The 21,258-nt window shown below is 56.7% G+C and overlaps 1 protein-coding gene across 17 annotated transcripts in view; it reads left to right on the plus strand.

Moving 5' to 3' along the window:
* Pcbp3 (poly(rC) binding protein 3) overlaps window positions 1–21,258 on the plus strand; it is a 166,863-nt gene that overhangs the window by 144,682 nt on the left and 923 nt on the right. For 8 of the 17 annotated variants that reach the window (XM_048803804.1, XM_048803803.1, XM_048803794.1 and 5 more), the window contains 6 exons: window positions 925–1,068; window positions 4,229–4,270; window positions 13,361–13,439; window positions 14,125–14,184; window positions 16,483–16,535; window positions 20,173–20,342. In XM_048803804.1, the coding sequence (XP_048659761.1) occupies window positions 925–1,068; window positions 4,229–4,270; window positions 13,361–13,439; window positions 14,125–14,184; window positions 16,483–16,535; window positions 20,173–20,342 (548 nt within the window). The remainder of the gene's footprint in view (window positions 1–924; window positions 1,069–4,228; window positions 4,271–13,360; window positions 13,440–14,124; window positions 14,185–16,482; window positions 16,536–20,172; window positions 20,343–21,258) is intronic. The other 9 variants (XM_048803799.1, XM_015478863.2, XM_015478864.2 and 6 more) reach the window with 9 other exon arrangements.

The raw sequence follows: 21,258 nt of genomic DNA on the forward strand, positions 1-21,258 counted from the left end.
GCCTCCTGGCCCATCCCTCGGACCTGCTCCCAGGGGACAGGGAGTGGGGCCAGGTAGTGGCTGACCACTCCTGACCAGGTGAAGAGGGCTGGGGAAGGTTATGGTGCTTAAGAATGTCCTTCACCTAAGATAAGAATCCTACATTTTGGACACAGAATAACCAAGGAAAACTATAGCAAACCTCATCCTGATTGTGGAATACTTCATTTGGCATCTATGTAATAAAATGGTGTTTTTCTAATGGCAACACTGGATGTTTATGAGTTTCCTGGGACCATCTCTACTGACTGTTGTCATGGACCAGGAAAGCCCTGGGGGCATTGGACAGCAGTTCCCACAGCGCTGTGTGCGAGGCTCAGCTTTTGCCAAAGAACTCAAGCGTTTCTGTCAGAGAATGCCAAGCTGTCCACCTGTGAAGTCACAGCCAGGCCCAGCTCATGGATGCCATGCACATTCTGGTCCTCGAGGGCCACACCAGGAGGAAGGGTGGCGGCAGGATGAGCGAGCACTACAGAGCCCACCTCAGCCAGCAGCCCTCTGCAGGGTCCCACGAGCAGGTGGCTGCCCTGCTGGCCTCCCATAACCGACACGCCACACTACACAGCGCTGCCACGTCCTGCTGGACTGGGCGGCAGGGTCGTGTTGGGGTGGGGGCCTTGGTGGGAAGGAGCCTGTCTGGAGGAAGTGGCCGTGAGGATGGGGGGCACCGCCCTGCCCTTGGTGTTCTGCGAGGATGCTCGGCTCCCCATGGTGCCCCCTGGAATGGGCTGCTCCCTCCAGCACTGCCACAGCCTCTGAGCCCTTGCCTGGGCCAAGTCTGGAGCTTGGGGTCTGTGCAGAGGGGCGGGCTCGGGAAGGCAGCCCCCACGGCCAGCTGCCAGGCTTCTCTAACGCTCTCTCTCCCTCTCCTGTCCCTTTTCCTAGTCCCCACCGAAAGGTGCCACCATTCCCTACCGCCCAAAGCCCGCCTCCACCCCTGTCATTTTTGCAGGTGGTCAGGTAAGAGCAGACCCGCTCGCGGCCTCCACTGCCAACCTCAGCCTTTTACTGCAGCACCCGCCGCTGCCCGTTAGTGCACTCAGGTTTTCTCGCCTTCTCACGTGCACGTCTCCCACCCACCGGACAGATGCAGAGCTCTCCTGGCCCACACCAGTTGGCGGGTGGGAGCAAGGGAGACAGGTCTCCCGAGTGTGGCCCCTGACCTAGACAGGAGGGACCCTCACATCAGGGCACACAGGTCTCTGCCCAGGCCACACCTGCCAAACCTAGTTCTTGGATGTGACTGAGCTGCTTGGGTAGAGACAAGGGCACCTGGGCAACTTACGGCTCGTGTTGGAGGCAACTGGGGCTGTGAGAACTAGGGTCCCCAGACCCCACAGCGCACTCCAGGTAGGAGCTGTGCAAACACGAGAGGAGGGAGGAGCAGCTGCAGGCCAGGCAGCCCTGGTCCTGCTGGCCCTGCTGGCCCTGACACCCCCGCCCTGCCACCTGCCCTAGCAGGAGTCCACAAGTCACAGAGCACCTGCGTTGACAGCCCAGATCTTGCACATTTTAGCCCCCCACCCCTGTTTTCCTGGAGAAGAGACCTGGAAGGATGGGGTAGAGAGGAACTGTGTGCTCTGGCTGGGCCAGACCCCTGGAGAAGAGGCAGGAGAAGGGCCATGCCCCGGCTTCCTCCTTTGTGGCCACCTCAGGCCATACTGCCCATCCACACAGATGATTTGCACACGTCCAGCTGGGGTTGACCTGGAAGAGCTCTGTGTCCAGCCGGCCGCTATGTCTGTCTTTGTTCAGGGGAGAGTTGAGAGAGAGAGATGTCCCCACAGGTGGTCCAGCCGGTGCCGAGTAGGCATGGGAGTTTATCATCTAAAAAGAAGGAGGACAAGGAAAATGTTTCCTCATGTCTTTCTCATGGTGTGGAGAAATCTTATCAGATCCTGCGACTGGCCCATGGTAGAGGAAGGGACAGGGAGCCTGCATTTCCATTCCTTTGGCCAGATACATGGTGCATCCTCAGGCTTGCCCCCACCCCACCTGTCTCATGCCTCTGGTCTGCCCCTCTGTCGGCAGGGCGCCCTCTTGGGCACACCGTCCTCACGTAGCCCCAGCATGTGGCCCATGCCCTACTTCAGATCAGAAAGCCAGGCCCTGCATGGTGAAGGGCTGCAGGCTGCCCTGGTGGAGCACACGCCATGCAGCACCTCCTCACCGCAGCTCCACCGCACACTCCCACGAGTTCATGGAGGTTGGCCTCGGCAGACCCTGGGGACTCCCCCAGTGTTGAAGCAAACCCTTGATGGCATCTGCGGTGAAATGTGGGGTTCGTTCACTCCAGGGGAGGTGACTTTATCCAGACACGTCTGGAGCCAGGTGACATGAGCTCTGGTGGTAAAGCCACCAGAAACAGGTGTGAAACAGGCAGATGCACCACCCCTCCAGTCATTGCCATGTGCCCTCCAGGTCACGGTGCCATGGCATTTGTAGGGCCCACCACTGTGCCCTTGGAACAGTGTGGTAGCCAGCGATGGCCTTGGTTGTGACATGTGGATAGTCACACAGGAGTCACTTCTGAGTGCAGGTCACCCAGGAAAGGATCCAAAATGCAAACTGAGAAGTGAGGTACAGCAGAACTCAAAAGTATCTGCTTAGGCCACGACCCAAGCTCTCCAGGACTCAAGCCCCCACATGCCCAAGAGTAGCATGCATGACCGACACAGAGGAGGGAGGCTGGCACTCGTCCCCTTGAGCAGGGGAGTGACGATGCCACAGGTAAGGGTGCTCAGCAGCCCTGTCCACACAGCTGTCACTGCAGGCATCACCTGGGCACCCTCAGGCAGAGCCTACAGGGAACAGGCAGGTGTGAGACGGCCCACAATGAGCAGTGACCTAAGCAGCACTCACTCACAACTCAGCTCAGACCTGTGGGCCCAGAGAGAACAAACCCCTGTGTCCCAGGGGCCTGGCCCATGGGTACTGCAGAGGTCCCTATAGTAGCTAACACATAGGAGCACGTCACTGGCAGCAACTTTGCAGAACCTGAGGCTGGGTCTCCAGGCCCTGCTCCTTTCCTAGAACATCGCTGTATCTGATAAGATTCCTCTACTCCCCCCCTCAGCACAGTGGGGCTGTCCCAGCCAGCACCTTGCTCCACTGGGCCTGAATCTGTTTCAGAGCTGGACTGCGGCTGGGTCCCTGTTGGGTGGTAGATTGACCTTGAACTCCTGGGATGGGTTGTTGATGAAAACTCTGGACAGATTAGAAACCTGTGGGAGGGCCTGGGGTCCAGAGAAGTGACCTGTGGTCTCCCCTGAGGTCTCCCTCTCAGACATCGGCGACCCTGAGTGTAGACACAAGTGGACAACACATGTCCTATTGGGATGGGGGCCCCACATATCCAGGTGCCAGAAACCACATCCTCATCCTGTGCTTCCACCAGGCCTGGTGGCCCCCCAGCAAAGCCAGGTCCACCTTCTGTGCGCTTGCTCTCCCTTGACTCCGTGGCTCCTACATGATCTGGCCAGGAGCTTCTGGATCACAGGAGGCATCTGGGCTGAAGGGACCACGGGGGCTCTGCCATCACTGGGCATCAGGGTGAGGTGGGCAGGCCCTCAGAGTGGATGGTGGCTGAGCTGGCTCAGTCACAGAGCTCAGGCAAGGAGATCGTGAAAACGAGTCCCAGGGTCCCATAGACACTCTGGGAGGGAAGCCCCCCTTTCGGGATGCAACTGTAGATTTGATGGGAAGAACCAACTGGGCCGAATTAGATCTCCTCCATCTGGCTTTTGCAGGTTTGGGTCACCTTTTAAAGCTTTCTTTTTCTGTTTGAATGTTTTGGGGGCAAATATTTCCCCAACTATCTACTCTGAGGGTTGATTAATATTAATGGACCTCTCACTTGGGTCAAGTAAATCACCCTCAGGGCTTTCTTTCAGGAAAAGGGGTGAGCTCGGCCGTCCCCTGCCTCCTGCTGGTGTGGCCGCTCAGTGGGCTGCCGCTCAGGGAGGGGTGCAGCTCTCTGGCCTGCCCTGGCCTCCTCCTCTGGTGGTGGCTCAGGCCTCCTTCCCTGAGAAGAGTGGCCCTTGTCCTGAGCAAACAGGAGCAGGTAGAGGAGCACACTGAGGGAGAGGCTGTCACCAGAGGGTTCTTGTTGTGCAGGGGAGGGTTGCCAGGGTGTGGCAGGCCGAGGTCTGCCAGGATATGAGCTGAAGGTCTCTCTCTCTTTCTCCAGGCCTACACGATCCAGGGACAGTACGCCATCCCCCACCCAGATGTGAGTCTTCACTTTGTCTACCTTCCACCCTTCTATTCTTTCTGTCGTGTGCCCACCTGCATGCCGCTGTTAGTTGCTACTAATATTAATATTACATAATAATATTAACCAGTTTTCTCAGTGCTCCTGACCCGTGTTGTATCCATATGACCTCGAATAACCTTTTGACCTCTTGGCACTCATTCCGCTTGTGCTGAGGACTTGGCCTGATGGCAGATTGTTTCCGCTGACTGCTACAGTCCAGGGCTCCCTCCCACACACGCACACTGAGATGGCTGCGGTGGCCCCCACCCTGCAGGAGCCACCTGCCCTGATGGCAGGGTGCCAGCTCACCTTCTGCAGCAGGTGTGGGCGCAGTGTTCTAGGTGCACCTAAGGAGTTAGGCGATGTTTTCAAGATGGGTCTTCTAAGGTACCTTGGAAACGGCACCTGAGTGCCTGGTGGAGCAAAACAGTCCCCTCCAGAGCCCAGGCTGAAGCTTAGAGTGCACCATGCACAGACCCCAGTGTCAAAAGCCGGCAAGCCCTCGTTTCCTCCTGGAGTTAGAAAGATGCCACACGGTAGCTCTGGCGCCGGGGCTCCTATCTGAGCCGTTCAAGCTGAGCCTGTCGTGCTGCTCCTCTACCAGGGTCTGCTCAGGTATCGCCTGGTCACAGGACAGTCTAAATGTACAATTGGTATTTGTACCAGCAGTTCCTCTGTGCAGAGATCTGGGTGCAGAGGGGACCACAGTGGCACTAGAGCAGTGGGGCTACAGCCTTTAGGGGCCCAGAGAAAAAGGGCCACAGCTATGAGCAGAGGGTGTTCTTGAGAAGGCTTTAGAGATACCAGTCAGTGGGGTCTGTGCTAGAAAACAGAAATGAGGGGGAGTGGGGAAAACAGGAGAGCAGCCAGGTAGGATCCTCTGTGTGTGCAAGTTAATTCTGAGGCTACAGCAGTCTGTGCGATCTCCACTCAGCCCCAGAGCTAGGCAGCCATCAGGCAGGGCTGGGCCCACTGAGCCTGTGGTGCCCATCAGTCTTCTCCAGATCCTTGCATTTGAGTTGAGCAGGAAGCAGAAGCTCATCTGGATAAGAGCTGAAGGCAGGACAGGGGAGATTTTTTTTTTTTTTAAATTAACTACCACTAAAGAATTTGAAATAGAGGCAATTCACTATCATTGCAGGAAAATTTCTATTGGGTGAAAGATGAATACTACTGGGTTTTATTTTTCCTTTAAATGAAGCACACACAAGTCAATGATGGAGAAACAAGGATAAGAGGGGTCCTTCCCACCTGCAGTCACACTCAGGCATGTATATTGGCTCTTGGTTTTAGACGTGACTGATACTGCTATGACTGGTCAACTGTGGACACATCTGCCTGTGGCCACCCTGGAGGCTGAGGCCGTGGGCCACCTTGCGCCCACTGCCACATCCCTTCTTCCCTCGGCCTGCACTTAGCTGTCAGTGCCACATAAGCAGAGCATGTGCACTCCTATGCCCAGAGAGGCTGCCTCACTGTGGCCCATGGTCACTGTAGAGCACTTGAAGTGAAGGGGGCAGGTGGGGCCAGGGCTTGGCTTCCAGGATGGCCAGTTTTCCTGAAATGCATGTGTGCAGACGCAGATGCCAAAGTCTGGCTGTCAAACCTAGAGCCACAGACAGCAGAGTCTGGCACCCTGGTGGAGGCAGCTGGCTGAAGAGGTTGAGTGTTGTCTGTTTTTACACCAGATGGTAGTTTCAGAGTCAGACCTCCTGACCTGCAGGGACCATTTGGCAAGCTGGTGGGTTTCCTTCAGGCAAGAGCCCAAAGCTCGCACTGATCTTTTAGAGAAGGTGCGGACACTTGCCTTGATGGAAAGGTATTTCTGGACTGAGATTTGCAGAGGTTGCGGCTTAGGCGTGTGTGTGGGAGTGAGATTTCGATTGGCTTGGTTGGCTGATCTGTTTTGAGTGGTGGTTTTGCTCTTCCCCACGTGGCTTTCCTCAGTACCTCTCCAGTAGGTAGTTTACAAATTGTTTCAGATTAGTTTAAGCTAATGAATAACTATTATGCAATCGCCTCTTCGGTGTGGTGAGATTTGAAGTACTTGGTGCTGTGGTTTGAATGTGTCCTTCCAGAGTTCATATGTGGAGACCTAATTGTGACAGTGATGGCCTCAGAAGGTGCCTCTGCAGGGAGAGAAATGTGCAAGGCCTGAGCCTCGTGAGTGGAATTAGTGCTCTTAAAAGAGGCCTCAGGTGTGGATGTGGTGGTGCGTGCCTGTGATCCCAGTGACTGGGAAGCCAAGCCAGGAGGATCCCAAGTCTCAGGCCAGCCTCATCAACTTAGGGAGGTTCTGTCTCAATATAAATTTAAAAGGGTTAGGGATTGTAGCTCTGTGGTAAAGCACCACTGGGCTCAATCCTCAGTAACACACACACACACACACACACACACACGAAACAAGGGAAGGAGGATTTGCTTCAGGGATTTGCCTCCCCTCTGTCCCTTTCACGTGAGAACATGGCACTCAGGGCACCACCTTGGAAGTAGACAGGGGCCCTCACCAAACTCAGAGCCCATGGCATTTGATCCTAGGCCTCCAGGCCCGTTAACTGAGCAGTAAGTTATGCTGCCTGCAGATTATCCAGTCTAAGGTCTTTGGTTGGAGCAGCCCGAATGGACTAGGCCTTGGTCATTTGTCCTGAGATGGCTTTCTGTGGAAGTCATTCTGTTCTCTGTAGCAGTGTCGTGTGACTTGCAAGCAGAGTGGGGTATTCCCAAGTGCCTTTCTTGCAGGCACATGAAATAAAGTCTTGGGCAACCACTTGGATAACCCACCGAAAGCAAAGGCAAGACGATTGCTTAGTGACACAGGTGATGGTGGCTCCAGACGTGCATTTACCTGAGCTTCGTGCTTGCTTGTAGGAATTTTAAGGCTTCAGTTTCTTAGAAGGAAAATATGACTACAGGACAAGCTAACTGACTTATTTCACAGTGTGACTGAATACAAAGTGCATGCCCACCACAGTGACTGGCACTTGGGTCCTGCAGTCTCTTTCGGCAGCTTGACTTCCTGTCTGGATGTGCATGTCCAGTTCAGACGTGTGGACCTGATAAAGGTCTGCTCCTTGCCACTGAGTGCTTTGTCTAGACCCAGAACATTCGCATGTCCTGTGCTGGTTTCAGACAATGCTTTTAGGTGCTTTTAAGTGGACCCTTATTTAATAATCCTGAATACTGGCCCACCCCACAGCTTCCTGCTGCCCTCCACACACCCCCTGCGTTGTTCACCCAAACCCCCTGGCCGCTCCTGGAGCTCTGGAGGTTCAGGCATCATGAAGAGGCACAGAATGCTCCTGAGCAGGGGAGGACTTGGTTCAACACCCCCAAGTTCCCCAGGATGGCGATCAGCAGCCTTGGGAAAACTGTCCATGCACCATGGTGTCCTGCCAGGATCAGGTCAGGTGTGGTCCAGATTCACGGAAGGGAAACAGCACCAGTATTGGGGCATGGAACAGGAAAGAGGGCACGCAGAGCCTGGACAGACATGGAGACCGGGTGGGCTGCAAGGCTTGCTTCCTCCTGTTTCTGTCATTTTACTTACAGTGGTGCAGTTAACCCCAGGAAAGGCTTGCTTTCCTCTTGGAGAAACTGCACACATGCTCGACTTACAATAGGGGTGTGTCCCGATAAGCCCTCATAAGTAGAAATTGCACCTAAAGCACAACCTGCCGAGTCTCCTGGTTTAGCCACAGCACAGCCCAGGGTCAGCTCTGTACCGTCATGATGGCAGACTTGAACTCTTGCTGCCCAGCATCCCCGTGGAGTGTGGAGCACAAATCACCAGCTAGAAGAAGGCCCAAGCTCCAGGCAGTTTCTACTGAGGGCATATTGTTTAGACCACCACAAGGCCAGATCGTGGGAAGTCAGGGGCCCTCAGTGAACTTAGAAGCACCCTCGGAGTTTCCAGACCACTCCCTGGCTTGGCATCCCCATCAATTGAAGGATGAAGAAAGCAGCAAAGTTGAAACCATAGCCTGTGAGCAATGACAGAGGCTTTGCCATCTGTCCTCTCCAGAGCCTGCACAGCCAGGAGGTCCACCCCAGGACTGTCGGCCTCATACCTGAAAGAAGCTCTGAGAGATTCCCCTGGCAGAGAGGAGGGGCAGTGCCATAGAGGGTGTTGAGCACTCTGGAGTGGTCAGCACCAGGACTGATAAGGAATTTGCTCTTTATTTGGAATATAGTGGGGAGAATGTGGAGGTGTGTATCAGAGTAAAAGAAAAACGTGGGCTGGTGTGCAGCCAGACCATGTACTGGAAGTGCCTTCATCCCAGCGTCTGTCACAGTGCCTCTGAGGTGGGGAACACTTACTGTGGACCTGTGGAGAACAGAAAGTCTGTGTACTGCAGAGCTTGGGGCAGAGAGCTGTGGAGAGCCTCCCCTCCCATTTGTTCATCTTCTCCCTCCAGAACCCTGTAGAGAGGTGGGTGACAGGACCCTCTCGTTGATGGTAAAAAAAGAGGAAAGAGCCAACACCCCATCCCATGGACACACAGCTGATGGCCACACCCCGGGCCCTGAGCCTGTGTTCTTGCCAAGATGCTGGATCAGGAGTGCTACGGAAGCTTCCCCGGCTCCACCCGCTGCCAGAGGGTGGCTGCAGTCCTGCCTCACAGAACTGGAAGCCCAGATTAGCCTTCAGTGCTGGCTGGAGCTGTCTTCCTACCGCCCTTCTCTCTCCCCCAGGTCAGGCACACAGAGCAGCACCTCCTATGCTGTGCCCTTGAGTGCAAGGCTCTAGCTCAGTTCCTCCACCTGCCCTCAGGAACAGACACTGGCTTCCCAAGCCCATCGCATGACTTGTTCGCATTGGAGTCTAGAAACACTGGTGAAGAAAGGTGACAGGGAAGAGCATGCCCGTGAGTGGAGGCCAGGAGCTACTAGAGTGGAGAGGACAACTACGAGGTATGGCCTGAGGATTCTCCCAAGTGAGTAGAAGAAGCCAATCCTCACATTCAGGGACTCCAACAAATCCAAACAGGATAAACAAAAAGAAATCCCTCTTACATCTATGTAATACCAAGGCCCAAGGTCAAGTCTTAGAAGTAATCATATAGAGGAAGAATGTTATAGAGGAAGAGCAGTGAGAAATCCGGTTGACTCTTTTAAAAATCTTGCCTTATTAAAAGTTAAAGAGGACAAAAAGATGTAACTAAAGGAGAGACATACCATACTCATGGATTAGAACACTAAGAATTGCAAAGATATCAGTTCTTTCCAAGTCGCTGTACAAATGTAATATAATTCCAGCCAAGATCCAAAAAAAATTTTTTTCATGCCATTTTAAAATTCATATGGAAGGTGGGGGTGTAGCTCAGTGGTAGAGTGCTCGTGTAGCATGTGCGCAGCCCTGAGTTTGGTCCCCAGCAACACACACACACACACACACACACACACACACGGAAGAGCACTGGTCAGGAATAACAGCAGAAGGGACATCAGCAGAGTGGAGCACATGGCTGGGGAGGGAGGGAGGGAGGGAGGTGCTGGGGAGTGCTGTAAGTACGAGCAGGAATGGCACTGTGAGTCCAGCTCTGTGTACAGTGACAATGCATCAGTAAAAGAAAAGAAAAATAAGCTTCCACAGAAGAGAGGAGAAAAAAAAGAATCATCAGCATATCCATGAGAAGGATAGGGAGACTTGCCTTTGCAAGTAGGCCACGGCAACCCAGATTGCACTTCATGTGCAAGGAGGGACAGCCAGTGACCAGGCACCCAGCTTCTGAGCCTCAGGTGAGGAGACCTATTGCACGCAACCACTCAGTGCAGACCCCAGGAGAAAAGGGATCACTCAGAAATGATGCCCGAGAGCTGGCCATCCCAGGAAGAGTGGACATTCATAACCAACAAAACCATCCTCGTACACCAAGAAGGTCAACGTGAGAGTGAGCTGAGACATGTTAGAAGGGAGTTCAGGAGAATTCCCTTCCTTTCTCATCAGGGAAAGATTTCTTAAAGAAAACACCAGCATAGACCAGAATGGGGGACTGGTGGGTCAACTGCACTGCAGATGTGGAGTCCTGCTTCTCTAAAGCCACCATGAGCAGAGAGGACAGACCTCTGTGGCCGACAACCAAGGCAGGTTGACATCCGAGTCAGCAGCGACAACCCAGGAAGGAGAATGGGCAGAAGACATGGCATCCTGGACAGCTAGTGCTGGGCAGATGAAAACACTGTGTGTGTCTCCACTGGCCTGAATGGGAGCACAGGGGCCTGCGCCGTGCAGCGTGGGCCAGCACTCATGGCCCCAGTGCTGGTCTGCTTTTCTGTTCCGGTGCCGTAAAGTGAAGGGAGAGTGGGGCCTGGCTGTAATGCGGTGGGTGCCTCCCTGCCTCTCCCCTCCTCCTACCAGCTGCCCCACTCCTTTCTTTATCCCTCCCTCCTGGTGATCTGGAAGCACCAGAGCCACAAGTGTGGTTCTTTTAAATGTTAGAATTCTCTTGAAAGCTCCCTCAGCACTTAGTCCTGTTCTCTCCTTTAAAAAAAAAAAAAGTGGAAATTGAGTCCCAAGAGGAGAGGGCTGATAAGCAGGGCCAAGCCAAGATAAGAAAGATGCCAGCTGCCTTCCCCAGCAACCCACCATCCACTTACTCACTCAGCACTGCCCGCCAGCACTGCCCCACTCTGGCCTCAATCTATCTTTGGGGGGTGGTTATTTGCTAATGTGGCAATTTTCTCTTAAAAAACAGAAAGTATATGGAGCTAGGAGGGTTAGGGTGATAGAACTGAGCTACTGAATGTCAGTCTGGAGGCCAGTGGAGCCAGCCTTGAGAAGCACTTGTTTTACCTGTAACGTGACCATCCTGGCAGATGGCTTTACCTATGTGCCCAGCAGGTGAGGCTGCAGAGTAGGTGGGCAGCTGGGATGGGCAAGCCACAGCTGAGGCATGGCAGCACTCCAAAGCTGCCCTTCACTCACAGACCCCTTTACAGATTAGAGAACTGAGGCCTATAGAGATCGGAAGTTCCCGTGTCCACATGGACCAGCTGAGGCCAGCTCCCTTGCCCCCAGCCAGTGTGCCTCACAGTCCTGGTGATATCCAACCACATGGTCTCCAGAGATGCAGGGCAGATGGAAGGGTGCTATTCCTCTGGGGAGCAAGGCAGCCTGGCTGATGCACGTAAGAGCACAGGAATAGCAGCTGTCAGCAGAGTACAACTGTCGGGATGCCCCAGGCCTGTGGGTGCTCACACAGGTCCCCACCCAACACCTACCCCTGAGGCTCACTGCAACCCCGGTCCTGCTGCAGGGCTGCAGCCCCAGGGGTGTCCTGGGAGCACATTCCTCACTAGGATGCCCGAGAGCTCTGCTCCCTCCTGCCCTCTGTGGTGGAACATGGTCTCCCCTGTTCCTTGGCCTTGGCCATCTTGCCTGGACTTCGACTGAGGTCCTGGTGATGTTGTCTCCTGTCCATGCTCTTCTAGCCTTTACCAGGCAACTCCACTCAGGAAGTTTAACCACCCATCAAGGTCAAGTCACGGGACACATGTGGGCCAGGGGGAACCAGGCAGCGCTGTACCTGGGGCGGGCAGCTGGTGCTGTGACATGCCAGGCTGCAGGTATACCATTAGCTTTCTCGCCCTTGCTGTAGCCTTGTCAAACCCCCCTTCAGGGGACACAGAACCGTAGCTGACCCCAAGTCACCATGTCCCTTGACCTGAGCTGCTCCTAGGACGAGCTAGGACTCCCCCTTGCAGACCCAGCCCAAGTGCCAAGGCTCAGGGAACAGCCAGGAAGCTAGGAGAAGGCTGCTTTCAAGATATGCCCAGTGTAAACATGGCCACCTTTCCTGGGGAGGGAGGAACTAGACATCTGACAGGCAAGTGTCCCTCCAGAGCCAGTGCAGGGAACACACTGCACTCTCCAATTTCACTACAGTCAGCAGTCTGGGGGCACGCCCACCTAAGTTCCATCTCCAAGGTGTGATCTCTGAGGCCACAGGCCTGTTCTCATGTCAGAATCCCACACAGTAGATGCAGGGAGAGGCCAGGCTGGCCAGCCAGCACCCCAGGAACCCCATTCCCACAGGCCCACCCCAGCCCCTACCTGGCTCAGGGTGAGGAAGGGCCAGCCAGGGAGAGCGCCCTGACCCTCTGCAGGGCGGGGAGCTGGGTGCAGGGGAGGCCTGGATGGCTGCCGCTGTCCTGCATGGTCCTGTGTGGAGGAACTGGATTCCACTGTGGGAAGGTGCCACTGCCTCACTTGGCACACCCCCAGCCTCCGCCTATTAGGTGGGGTGGTCTCTGTGGCAGCTGGGACATTGCCCAGAAAGCTCGTAGCCCTGGAAGAGCCCAGGCCTGAGGAAGGCCAGCGCCCTCTGCCCTGGGGCCCCACGCCTCGAGAAGGTGGGAGAATTCCAGGCAATCTAACTCTGCTCCCCAAATGTGGACTAGTTGACCACATTCTACCTGCGTCTTCTACTGCTCTCCGTTTTATTTAAGAAGTGAGGCTCGGGTAAAGAAACTGCCTGTCAAAGCCTCCCGGAAAAGCCTGTCTGGTGGGGGCTGAGGAAGAACCTGCAGAAGCAGTGGGCACGGACAGAGGCTGATTCACACAAGAGCCTGCAGCCCGGGGGTCCCTTGGGATGTCACCCATGCCCTGTAACCCCACGTAAGTCAGGAATCCCTTGAGAGGACTGCAGGGAGGGTGCATGGCCCCCACAAGGCTCCCAGGCCGCTGTCTAAAGTGAGGCTGCAGGGCAGGGCCGAGGATGTGCCTCTGGAGCCCAGAGGTGTGAGACCCTTAGAAGCCCAGTGTTCCTGCTCCATGGCCCTCATATCCCCCTTGCACCCCTTGACCCCAGGACCCTGCCAGCCTCCCCCACACACACAATGAGGCCTGGTGAGAGGGAGGCAGGGCTGGTTCAGGCCCCACGGCTACTGACAGCCAGGCCCACCGGTTCCACCCAGGCCAAGTCCTTGAGTCCTGCTGCGTCTGCCATGTGTCCGCATGGCCCCCCTCTCTCTCTCTGTGCAAAGTTCTGTTACTGCCATTTTGATTTGGTGTACTTGTGCTCGATGACAATAACCTTCTTAGCTCTCGTGTCCCTCCTGCCCCAGCAGCTGACCAAGCTCCACCAGTTGGCCATGCAGCAAACCCCCTTTCCTCCCCTCGGACAGACCAACCCCGCTTTCCCCGGTACGTACCCAGCTGCCCTTTCTGACCTCCTTCTCTTCCACCTGGGGACTTTCTCTGAACTGCCCTTATGCCGAGCAGCGAGCAGCGCAGGCGCAGGCGCAGTGGAGGCTAAGGCCCAGGCTGCAGTCATGCAGTGGGCTTGCACGCAGCGGGGCCAGGGCCAGCTCAGCGTGTCTGGCTGGGGGCTAGTTTGCCTCATGTTGACCTTGGGTGTCCTTGCCTGTGCAGAGACATCTGCCCCTCCGTGGATCCATGCTTGGCCAGCAGTGCTCTGTGCTGCCCACGGGCCGTCCTGTGGCCCTTCCTGTGGAGGCATCCAGGAGGCCAGCCCTGGGGCATTTCCTCTCCAGGAGCAGGTTCTACAACCACAACGTGGCTGCACTTCTCAGGGTGGCCCAGCCCTGGATGGCACCAGCCCTGCCAGGGAAAGCAGTGATGTGAGCCAGCCCGGCCCAGGCTGTGGTGAGGCAGTCAGAGCAGCCGGCCGTGGCCTAGCCCGACATCTGGCTGCCGGGCATCCTCCCACAGAGGCAGAGCAGCTCCAGTGGCTGTGGCCGGTGACAATCTATCACCGTGTGTGTTAGCCGTGCCAGTGCCAGTCATATTTTGAGCTTCCCTAGTTGAAGGGACCTTGCTTATCTCCTTGAGGGCAAAACATTAAACCTGTCTCTTCTTTGCTCTCCAGGAGAAAAGCTGCCTTTACACTCCTCCGAAGAAGCTCAAAATCTGATGGGCCAGTCGTCAGGTAAAGCAGACCACACTGGTGGGGCTGTAGGCCACGGGGGGCCCAGCCCCTGCAGCAGGCTGTTCTGCAGGAGGAGGGCGGGACCCCACTCACACCTGGGGACAGGGTTTGTGTGCCTGGCATGCACACCTGCCAGAAGTTGGCAGCATTAGTGGCTTGGGACTAAAGACAGGCGCTGCCCAGAAACCCCACAAAGGTCAAGCAAGGTGGCTGTCACCAAGCTGTTGGCTGGCTGGTGGGTCTGGGCATGCGCAGAGCTGTCAGTGTGCACCGCGAGGGGAGGGCCTCTGCTGTCATGGTCCTCGTGGTGAGGCAGCTGTGCTGGGAGGGAGCTCCTGACCTTGCCTTTTAGAAAGTGTTCTCAGGGCCCTGAGAAGACCTGAGGAAGGTGAGCACGGCCTGTCTGTGCCTCCTTCTGATGTGCATCACAAGTTTGCCCTTGGGACACTGCAGCAGGGAGTGCAGAGATCTGTAGATTCTGTGACAGGGCACGAGACCCACGTTGTCTGGGTGTGAAGCCTTTGGAGGAGCCATGCTGGGGCTAAACCAGCTAGCAGGTTTCCTGGGTCCCTGTGATGGAAATGCTGTGTACCCTTCACCCCGTGTGAACTGCCCGAGCACATGGCCAGCATTGTCTGGCTTCCTGGCTGCCTCCCCTCACCAAGGCCGGAGCCCTGCAGCACCCAGGGCAGCATCTGAAGAGGGGTAGGAGAGGAGGGACATTGGCCTGAGCTCTGAGGGCTGGCTGGGCTGTCTCCTGTGCTGGGAATTGCTGCTTCCGCGTCAGACAGATGAGCGCGTGCTCTGAACAGAGTCTTGAACTATCTGCTCAGTTGGTATATGCTCTTAAGAAGAGTTCTGCCACTTTCCTCCCTCAGTCAAAACAGGCCAAGTCCTTAAGTGTGGCCCCTGTTCCTGGCTCATCCTGAGCAGTCAGGACTCAGGACTAAGGGAATCTTTCAAGTGACATTTTAGATGTCACCATTTATGGACTGTGTACAGATAGTTAAAAAAAAAAAAAAACAAGTAATTATTGTATTGAAAAGATATGTTATGAAAAGAAGATAAAGACCAGAAATTCCAAGTTTAGATGTGCAAAAGAAAAAGAGCAAAATTTGGGATGAATTGAATTGAACCGCTCGCTTCCATTGGGACCCCACTGTGCTGGGCACTTCCCTCAGGGCCTCTCCCCTTGGGAGACTGGAGCAGGCACCTGCCAGGGCGGGGGCCCAGGTCCTTGAGGGTCACTGTGGGGAAGGTGGAGCTTGCCGAGGTTGTTTTGGGGAGACCCCCAGGGCTATGCAGAAATGAGACTGAGGCAAGGGCAGAGGCAGGACCAGAGGGCGAGAGAGGCCACCTGGCAGGCCGGGGTGGTTGGAAGGAGCAAGAGCGGGGCTCAGCCATAGCCTTGCAGGTTGAAGTCACCTCTTGTTGAGGAAATGGGTCACCAAGTGCAGAGACCTCTTGCACTCAAGGAGCAGCCACGTGGCATCCATCTCAGGGGCTCCTTGTGCCCTATTTCCAAGGCCAGAGAGGGCGCTTAGGCTCTGAGGAGCTGTCTCTCAGTGGTGTGCAGGCTGCGCCCTGAGAAAACAAAGCCTGGGCCACGTGGTGGACAGACCTCTGTCCTCACTCTCCACTGCAGGAGGGGAGGCTTTACAGAAGTGCAGTCTGCGCTGGGTCTAGAGTCCATCTTGGCTCGGTTCTCCTTGCTCCCATCGCAAAGAACCATGTTGTGACCTGGGCTGTCCCAGCTGACGAGGACTGGGCTCTGATCAGAGTTGGGTCAGAAACATAATAAACAGCAAGTGCTCTGTGGCCGCTGGTCACTGCAGCAGGACTGCCTGGGGTCAGGGGTCAAGCAGAGCAGGCTCTGAGCCAGAGAGGTCTCCAGGAGCTGAGGAAGAAGGGGTGCTCAGGGTCAGCATGGCCTGTGCGGTGGACACACGTGGATGCCTGAAACATGGTGATGCCCTGCTTAGCCCGGGGCTCGTTGGGGTCTGCACAGGGAGTGGGGGAGCACATGAGCACATTTGGAGTGAAGTCCAGGTGTGCCCAGAACCAAAGGGGGATAGCATTGTGCTTGGGTCTCATTTTCCTTTTGAGAGAAGTTGGGGCTCAGGAACTGAGGTTGCTATGTGGGCCTCATGGGGTCTGAGCCCCTGGGCTTGCTGATTCTTGCCCTCAGCTAACCTTTCAGCCCTGCCCTGTCCAGCCCAGGGGAGTGTAGCCAGGCCTGGGGGTGTGACCTGGAGCAACCTTCCCACCAGCCTAACCGTGTCCCCTTGGTGTGCCCAGGTCTGGACGCCAGTCCCCCGGCCAGCACTCACGAGCTCACCATTCCCAATGATGTGAGTATGCCCCTGCACCCTCCTGTCCTTGCGCGGGAAGGCCAATGCGGGCACAGTCACCCTCCACCCAGTGGCACCCTGGTGGCCCTGCTCCCATTCTTTGATCTCTCTGTCCTCCTCCCTTCCATTTAAGCTGGTTTAATGCCAGTTATAGTATATAAGTTTATATGCCTAAGATGTCCCACAAGAAGGGGTCTTGGAGCCTTCAGGTGGATGAGAGCCTGGATGCCAGAGTGGGCTGGCATACACCTGCCCAGTGGTTGTGGCCTAGTTCAGGTCAGACCCTGCAGAACCAGCGGCCCACAAGCTCTCTATGGAGCTCAGGATTCTCTGTGCTCTGGCTTCAGCAGACCTGAAGTCCATGGGCCACAGGCTGGTCTGGATCCAGGTACGCGAGAGGCTGTGGCCTTCGAGCCAGCATCCCTAGCACACTCAGTCCTCCCCAGGCTCAGCAGGGTTCTGGTGAAGAGGGGTGCCGTTCTCTGAAGCCAAGGATCATTCTACTCTAGATCTGGGCTTGTGAGAACTTCCACTGGTCTGGAAAGGCAGGAACCTGAGGCCGGAAGCAGGCAGGCAGGAGGACAAGAGGCCAAGGAAAGCCAGCCAGCCAGTGGAGGGACCGTGAGGCCTGTGGCCGCCATCATGGGCGTCCCCTGTGACTGTAGGCCAGGCTTCTGTGCAGCCAGGGCCTCTCTCCAGGGCTCTGCTGTCCTCCAGCTGCTTGGTGGGAGAGGCCCCGGCCTATGTAGAGATACCTGGGGTCCTCACTCGGGCACTCAGCTCAGGCCACAGCTCAGGACCATCTCCAGGGCAGCACCGCTACCCTGTGTTCTTGGAGGAGATCTCGGCTTTGTTTGCCCCCTGCCCCTGGTTCCCCTGGCTTCCCTGAGCAGGTGGTTCCAGCACCTGCCATGTCCTTTCACCTGAGTGACGGAAGCAGTGCAGGTCCTACCAGGAAGGGCCTCCCCTCAGCCTCTTACCTGCACACCGCTCCCTGCACCAGGGAAGTGCTCCTGTCGAGCATTCATTCCAAAGCTCAAGTGGGGCCTCTCGCAAAGCTGATTTGTCTGTCTCCTGTGGCCACCGTAGCACCATGGTCCTGCCTGTCCATCTTCCCCCGGGGTCTCTGTGGGGAGGGAAGCCTGCCCCTCAGAAGGGTGGCAGCTCCCTCACCCATGCCTACTTGGAAGCACGGCCTGTCATCCTGCTCCCAGGAACAGGGGAGGGCCTCCCACTCACCCCAGACCTCAGGGGACATTCTGGGCTGCAGCCGACACCTGCCACCTTCATGGAGGTGAGGAGGGAAATCAAGCGCTGGTTCTGACACTTGCCATCATCACGTCCCGGCCAGGCTCCTGGTCACACCTGGTCATGCCTCATCTACAGGCTGCCTCAGCCCATCTGCAGAAGGGCACTCAGTGATGGACTTCTGTGCTTGTGGGTCTACAGCAGAGACCCAGGCCAGGCCAGGGAGCCCCACACCCTGGTTCACTCCCAAGGTCACTGTGGGCCTCCCTCATGGCCCAGTCCAGAGCTTGCTCCTGGCCGTGTGGCCTCTCGTGCCTGCCTCCTGTGCTCTGTCCTGAGCCCAAGCACCCACCTGCCCAGGCTGAGGCTCCCTTCTGGGTCCTGAGTCACCAGGGCCTTTTTCTGTATAAAGCAAGGCAAGCTGTCCCATGGAGGGCTTCCTGAGGAGAGGCCAGGCAGGAGGTATGGCCACAGCTCAGTGTGGCCTGTGGAGTTCTGTGGCAGCTGGTTAAAACAGCCACGTTTTTTTAGAACATTTTGCTTTCCTTTGCACTTGTAATGGGGGGTGTGAAGGTGAGAGGGGAGTGGCCTCAGGGCTGCATGTTGATGGCCCAGCAGGTCCAGGAGAGCCAAGTGGGAGGGCCCTTGGGTCGCAGGTGCCCTGAAGTATCTGGCCTAGGGCAGGGCTGGCAAGGGGCTCTGTGGCTTCTCACATTCTGCTGTGGCTCAAGGGCAGTGTCGCCCAGTGAGCGTTTCTGCTGAGGGTAAGCATGCTCCCATGGCGGGGACCCCCAGCACTGGACACAGGGCACCTGGAGGAGGGAGAGGGCTCGAGGCCTCGAGATCCAAGCCCGGGGAGAGAGCCACCCTCAACACTCCCAGGCATGTGCAGAGGGGAGAACGGGGGCCCGACTACCAGGCCAGGAGGAGAGCACGGTGGTCAGCACTGTGAGGATGGCAGAAGTGCCCAGGTGGGGAGAGCCCAGGAAGGAGAGCAGGCTGCAGAGTGTCTAGGACAGACCCGAGAGGAGAGGAGGCCATGGGGGCTGGGGCCTCAGCAGTGGTCACACCACCGGGTGGTCTGTACTCTCCCTCATGTTCCTGCCCAGTTTCAAGGTCCAGCATGCCAGGCCCTGGTCCAAGATGAGCCCTCAAGATCTGGCACACAGCCAGACAGGTTCGTGGGCCTTGTGCAGGTTGGGAAGATGCGTCCCTGGCCTCAGGGCCCAGGCACACTCAGAACAACCACACAGGCGAGAACAGGGAGGGGTGGGAGTGCCCAGAGACACAGGCGGGAGACTGGGTTCTGTGGAGTAGAGGTTTCACCCCATGTTCCCCAAGAAGGATCTTTGCAGTCTGGTGAGACCCGGTGGGACTGCTGCTCATCACACAGCTCTGTATGACAGGACTTCTGTGCTTGTGGGTCTATAGCTCCCCACCCCCCACCTCCTGCCCCGCCCCAGCCTTCACCCAGCATCTCATGGCAGTAGGGGAAGTGTTCGTGACCCCATCTCCATGCCCTGGCTCCTGGGCCAGTGCCCACAGGAGGTGCAGCCATTAGCGTGGGCTCCTGTGGGCTGCTTGCTGTGGCCTGGGGCTCTCTGCCTCTGTATTCTGACCTTCCTTTTCCCATGCGCACTCCAGAGCCGTCTGCAGTATCTGTGGATGTGGCGTTCTGCTCCAATCCAATGGCAAAAGGCAAGGGATGCCACCTACCTAGCTCCTCTGCCAAGTCCTCTCGGTGGTCTGCTTTGATCCCCCCATGCAGCAGGTTGGGCCAGGAGGGGCTCTGGCTACTGCCAGAGAGAAGGCCATGGCCTCAAGGCTCCTGCCCCCATGCCCAGGGTGGCCCACTCTTTTCCCTGAGCTGCTTAAGAAATGGTCCCTCTCTCGGTGACCACATGGTCATAGCTACTGCACTCCATCTTTAAATGGAGGTCACAGTGGCAAGGAAAGGAGTGCCCAACGAGCTCTCGGGGTCCCAACAGAATCCACCAGAGGGCAGGTCTCTGGTGGAGATGAGCCTCCTGCATTCCCTCGGCCAGCCTGTGTGACACCTGTCTCTTGGCCGGAGTCTTCCTTCCCACGCTGGCGTGGAGTCCCCGGCTCTGTCTCCGTCCGCCCTGCCGGCCTCCGTCACTCCTGTCCAGGCCAGAGGAAATCAGCATGAAGTGGCAAGGCCTTGAGACAGTCATCTCTTGATCTGATGGAGCCCCAGCGGTGGGGCGGGTACTGAGCAGAGGCCGTGTGGTACCAACAGGCGAGTCCAGGCTGCTCTATGGAGGGCCAGGGGTCATGCCCAGGAGCGTTGAGTTCCCTGGCTCCTGAAGAGGCCCTGCAGGGGACCCTCAGGATGTCCTCTAAGGAGTCTCTCCATCCTTCCTTCTAGCTAATAGGCTGCATCATTGGACGCCAAGGGACCAAAATCAATGAAATTCGACAGATGTCTGGAGCTCAAATCAAAATCGCTAATGCCACTGAAGGGTCATCGGAGCGTCAAATCACCATCACGGGAACCCCGGCCAACATCAGCCTTGCCCAGTATCTCATCAATGCCAGGTAAGGGACTGCACGGCCACAGGACCCTACAGGGGCTCCTAGCCCTGGCCTGCAGCCCACCTCTCGCCTTGGACAGTTGAAGCAGGTGGGAGCCCCAGCCACACTCTCCTTCCTAGCTGGACATGGGGACAGAGTGTACTGGGCAGTCTCCTCATTGACACGGGCCACCCCCTCTTCTGGTTGGTTACAGTGAGGAGCCAGGAAACTGGAAGAGTGGCCATCCAGGGTGGTAGTGAGGTAGCACGTCCAGGGAGGTCCTAGACCTGGGCCACGGGCCTTTGTCAACCAGACTGGTCCATAAACATGGGAGCCTGGACACTTTGCCGTGTGGTCTTTACAGACCCCTGGAGGAGGGAGAAGACCAGGGCTGAGCTGGCCTCTCCTTCTGTGTCCCGAGCTGAGCAAGGCAGTGGCACTTCCCCTACATCAGCTGGCAGGAGGTTGATAGAGCCATCTAGTGGTGGCAGCCCCACGTGGGCTGTCGGACTTCCTGCCCTGGTGCCTCCCCGAGGGGTTCCAGTGAAGTGGGAAGGGGTTGACCAGGAGAAATGAGGACCCCCCCCCCCCNCCCCCCCCCCCCCAGCCTGACTTCACCCTCCCATCTCCCCTCCCCTGCAACTCCCCCAGGGCCATGACCAGGCTCCAGTGGAGTCTATCCCTTTCCACTGCTGGGCCACACTGCTGGGCGGGCAGGGACCAGGCAGGTGTGGAGTTGGCCAATCAGGAGATGGGGTGCAGGGAGGCTTCCAGCACCTGCCCCCCACATGCTTCCAGCACCTGCCCCCCACATTCTACTGCAACAGCCCAGCTGGAGCCCTTCTGGGTGCCGGAGGATGCTGACCCAGGTCACAGTCATTCTTGTGAGAACTATGAAATCCCTTCTTAGGTCAGGGGAGTGAGGTTTAGAAGGTCAGGA

Source organism: Marmota marmota, unplaced genomic scaffold, assembly GCF_001458135.2.
Source record: "Marmota marmota marmota unplaced genomic scaffold, marMar, whole genome shotgun sequence".
NCBI lineage: Eukaryota > Metazoa > Chordata > Mammalia > Rodentia > Sciuridae > Marmota > Marmota marmota.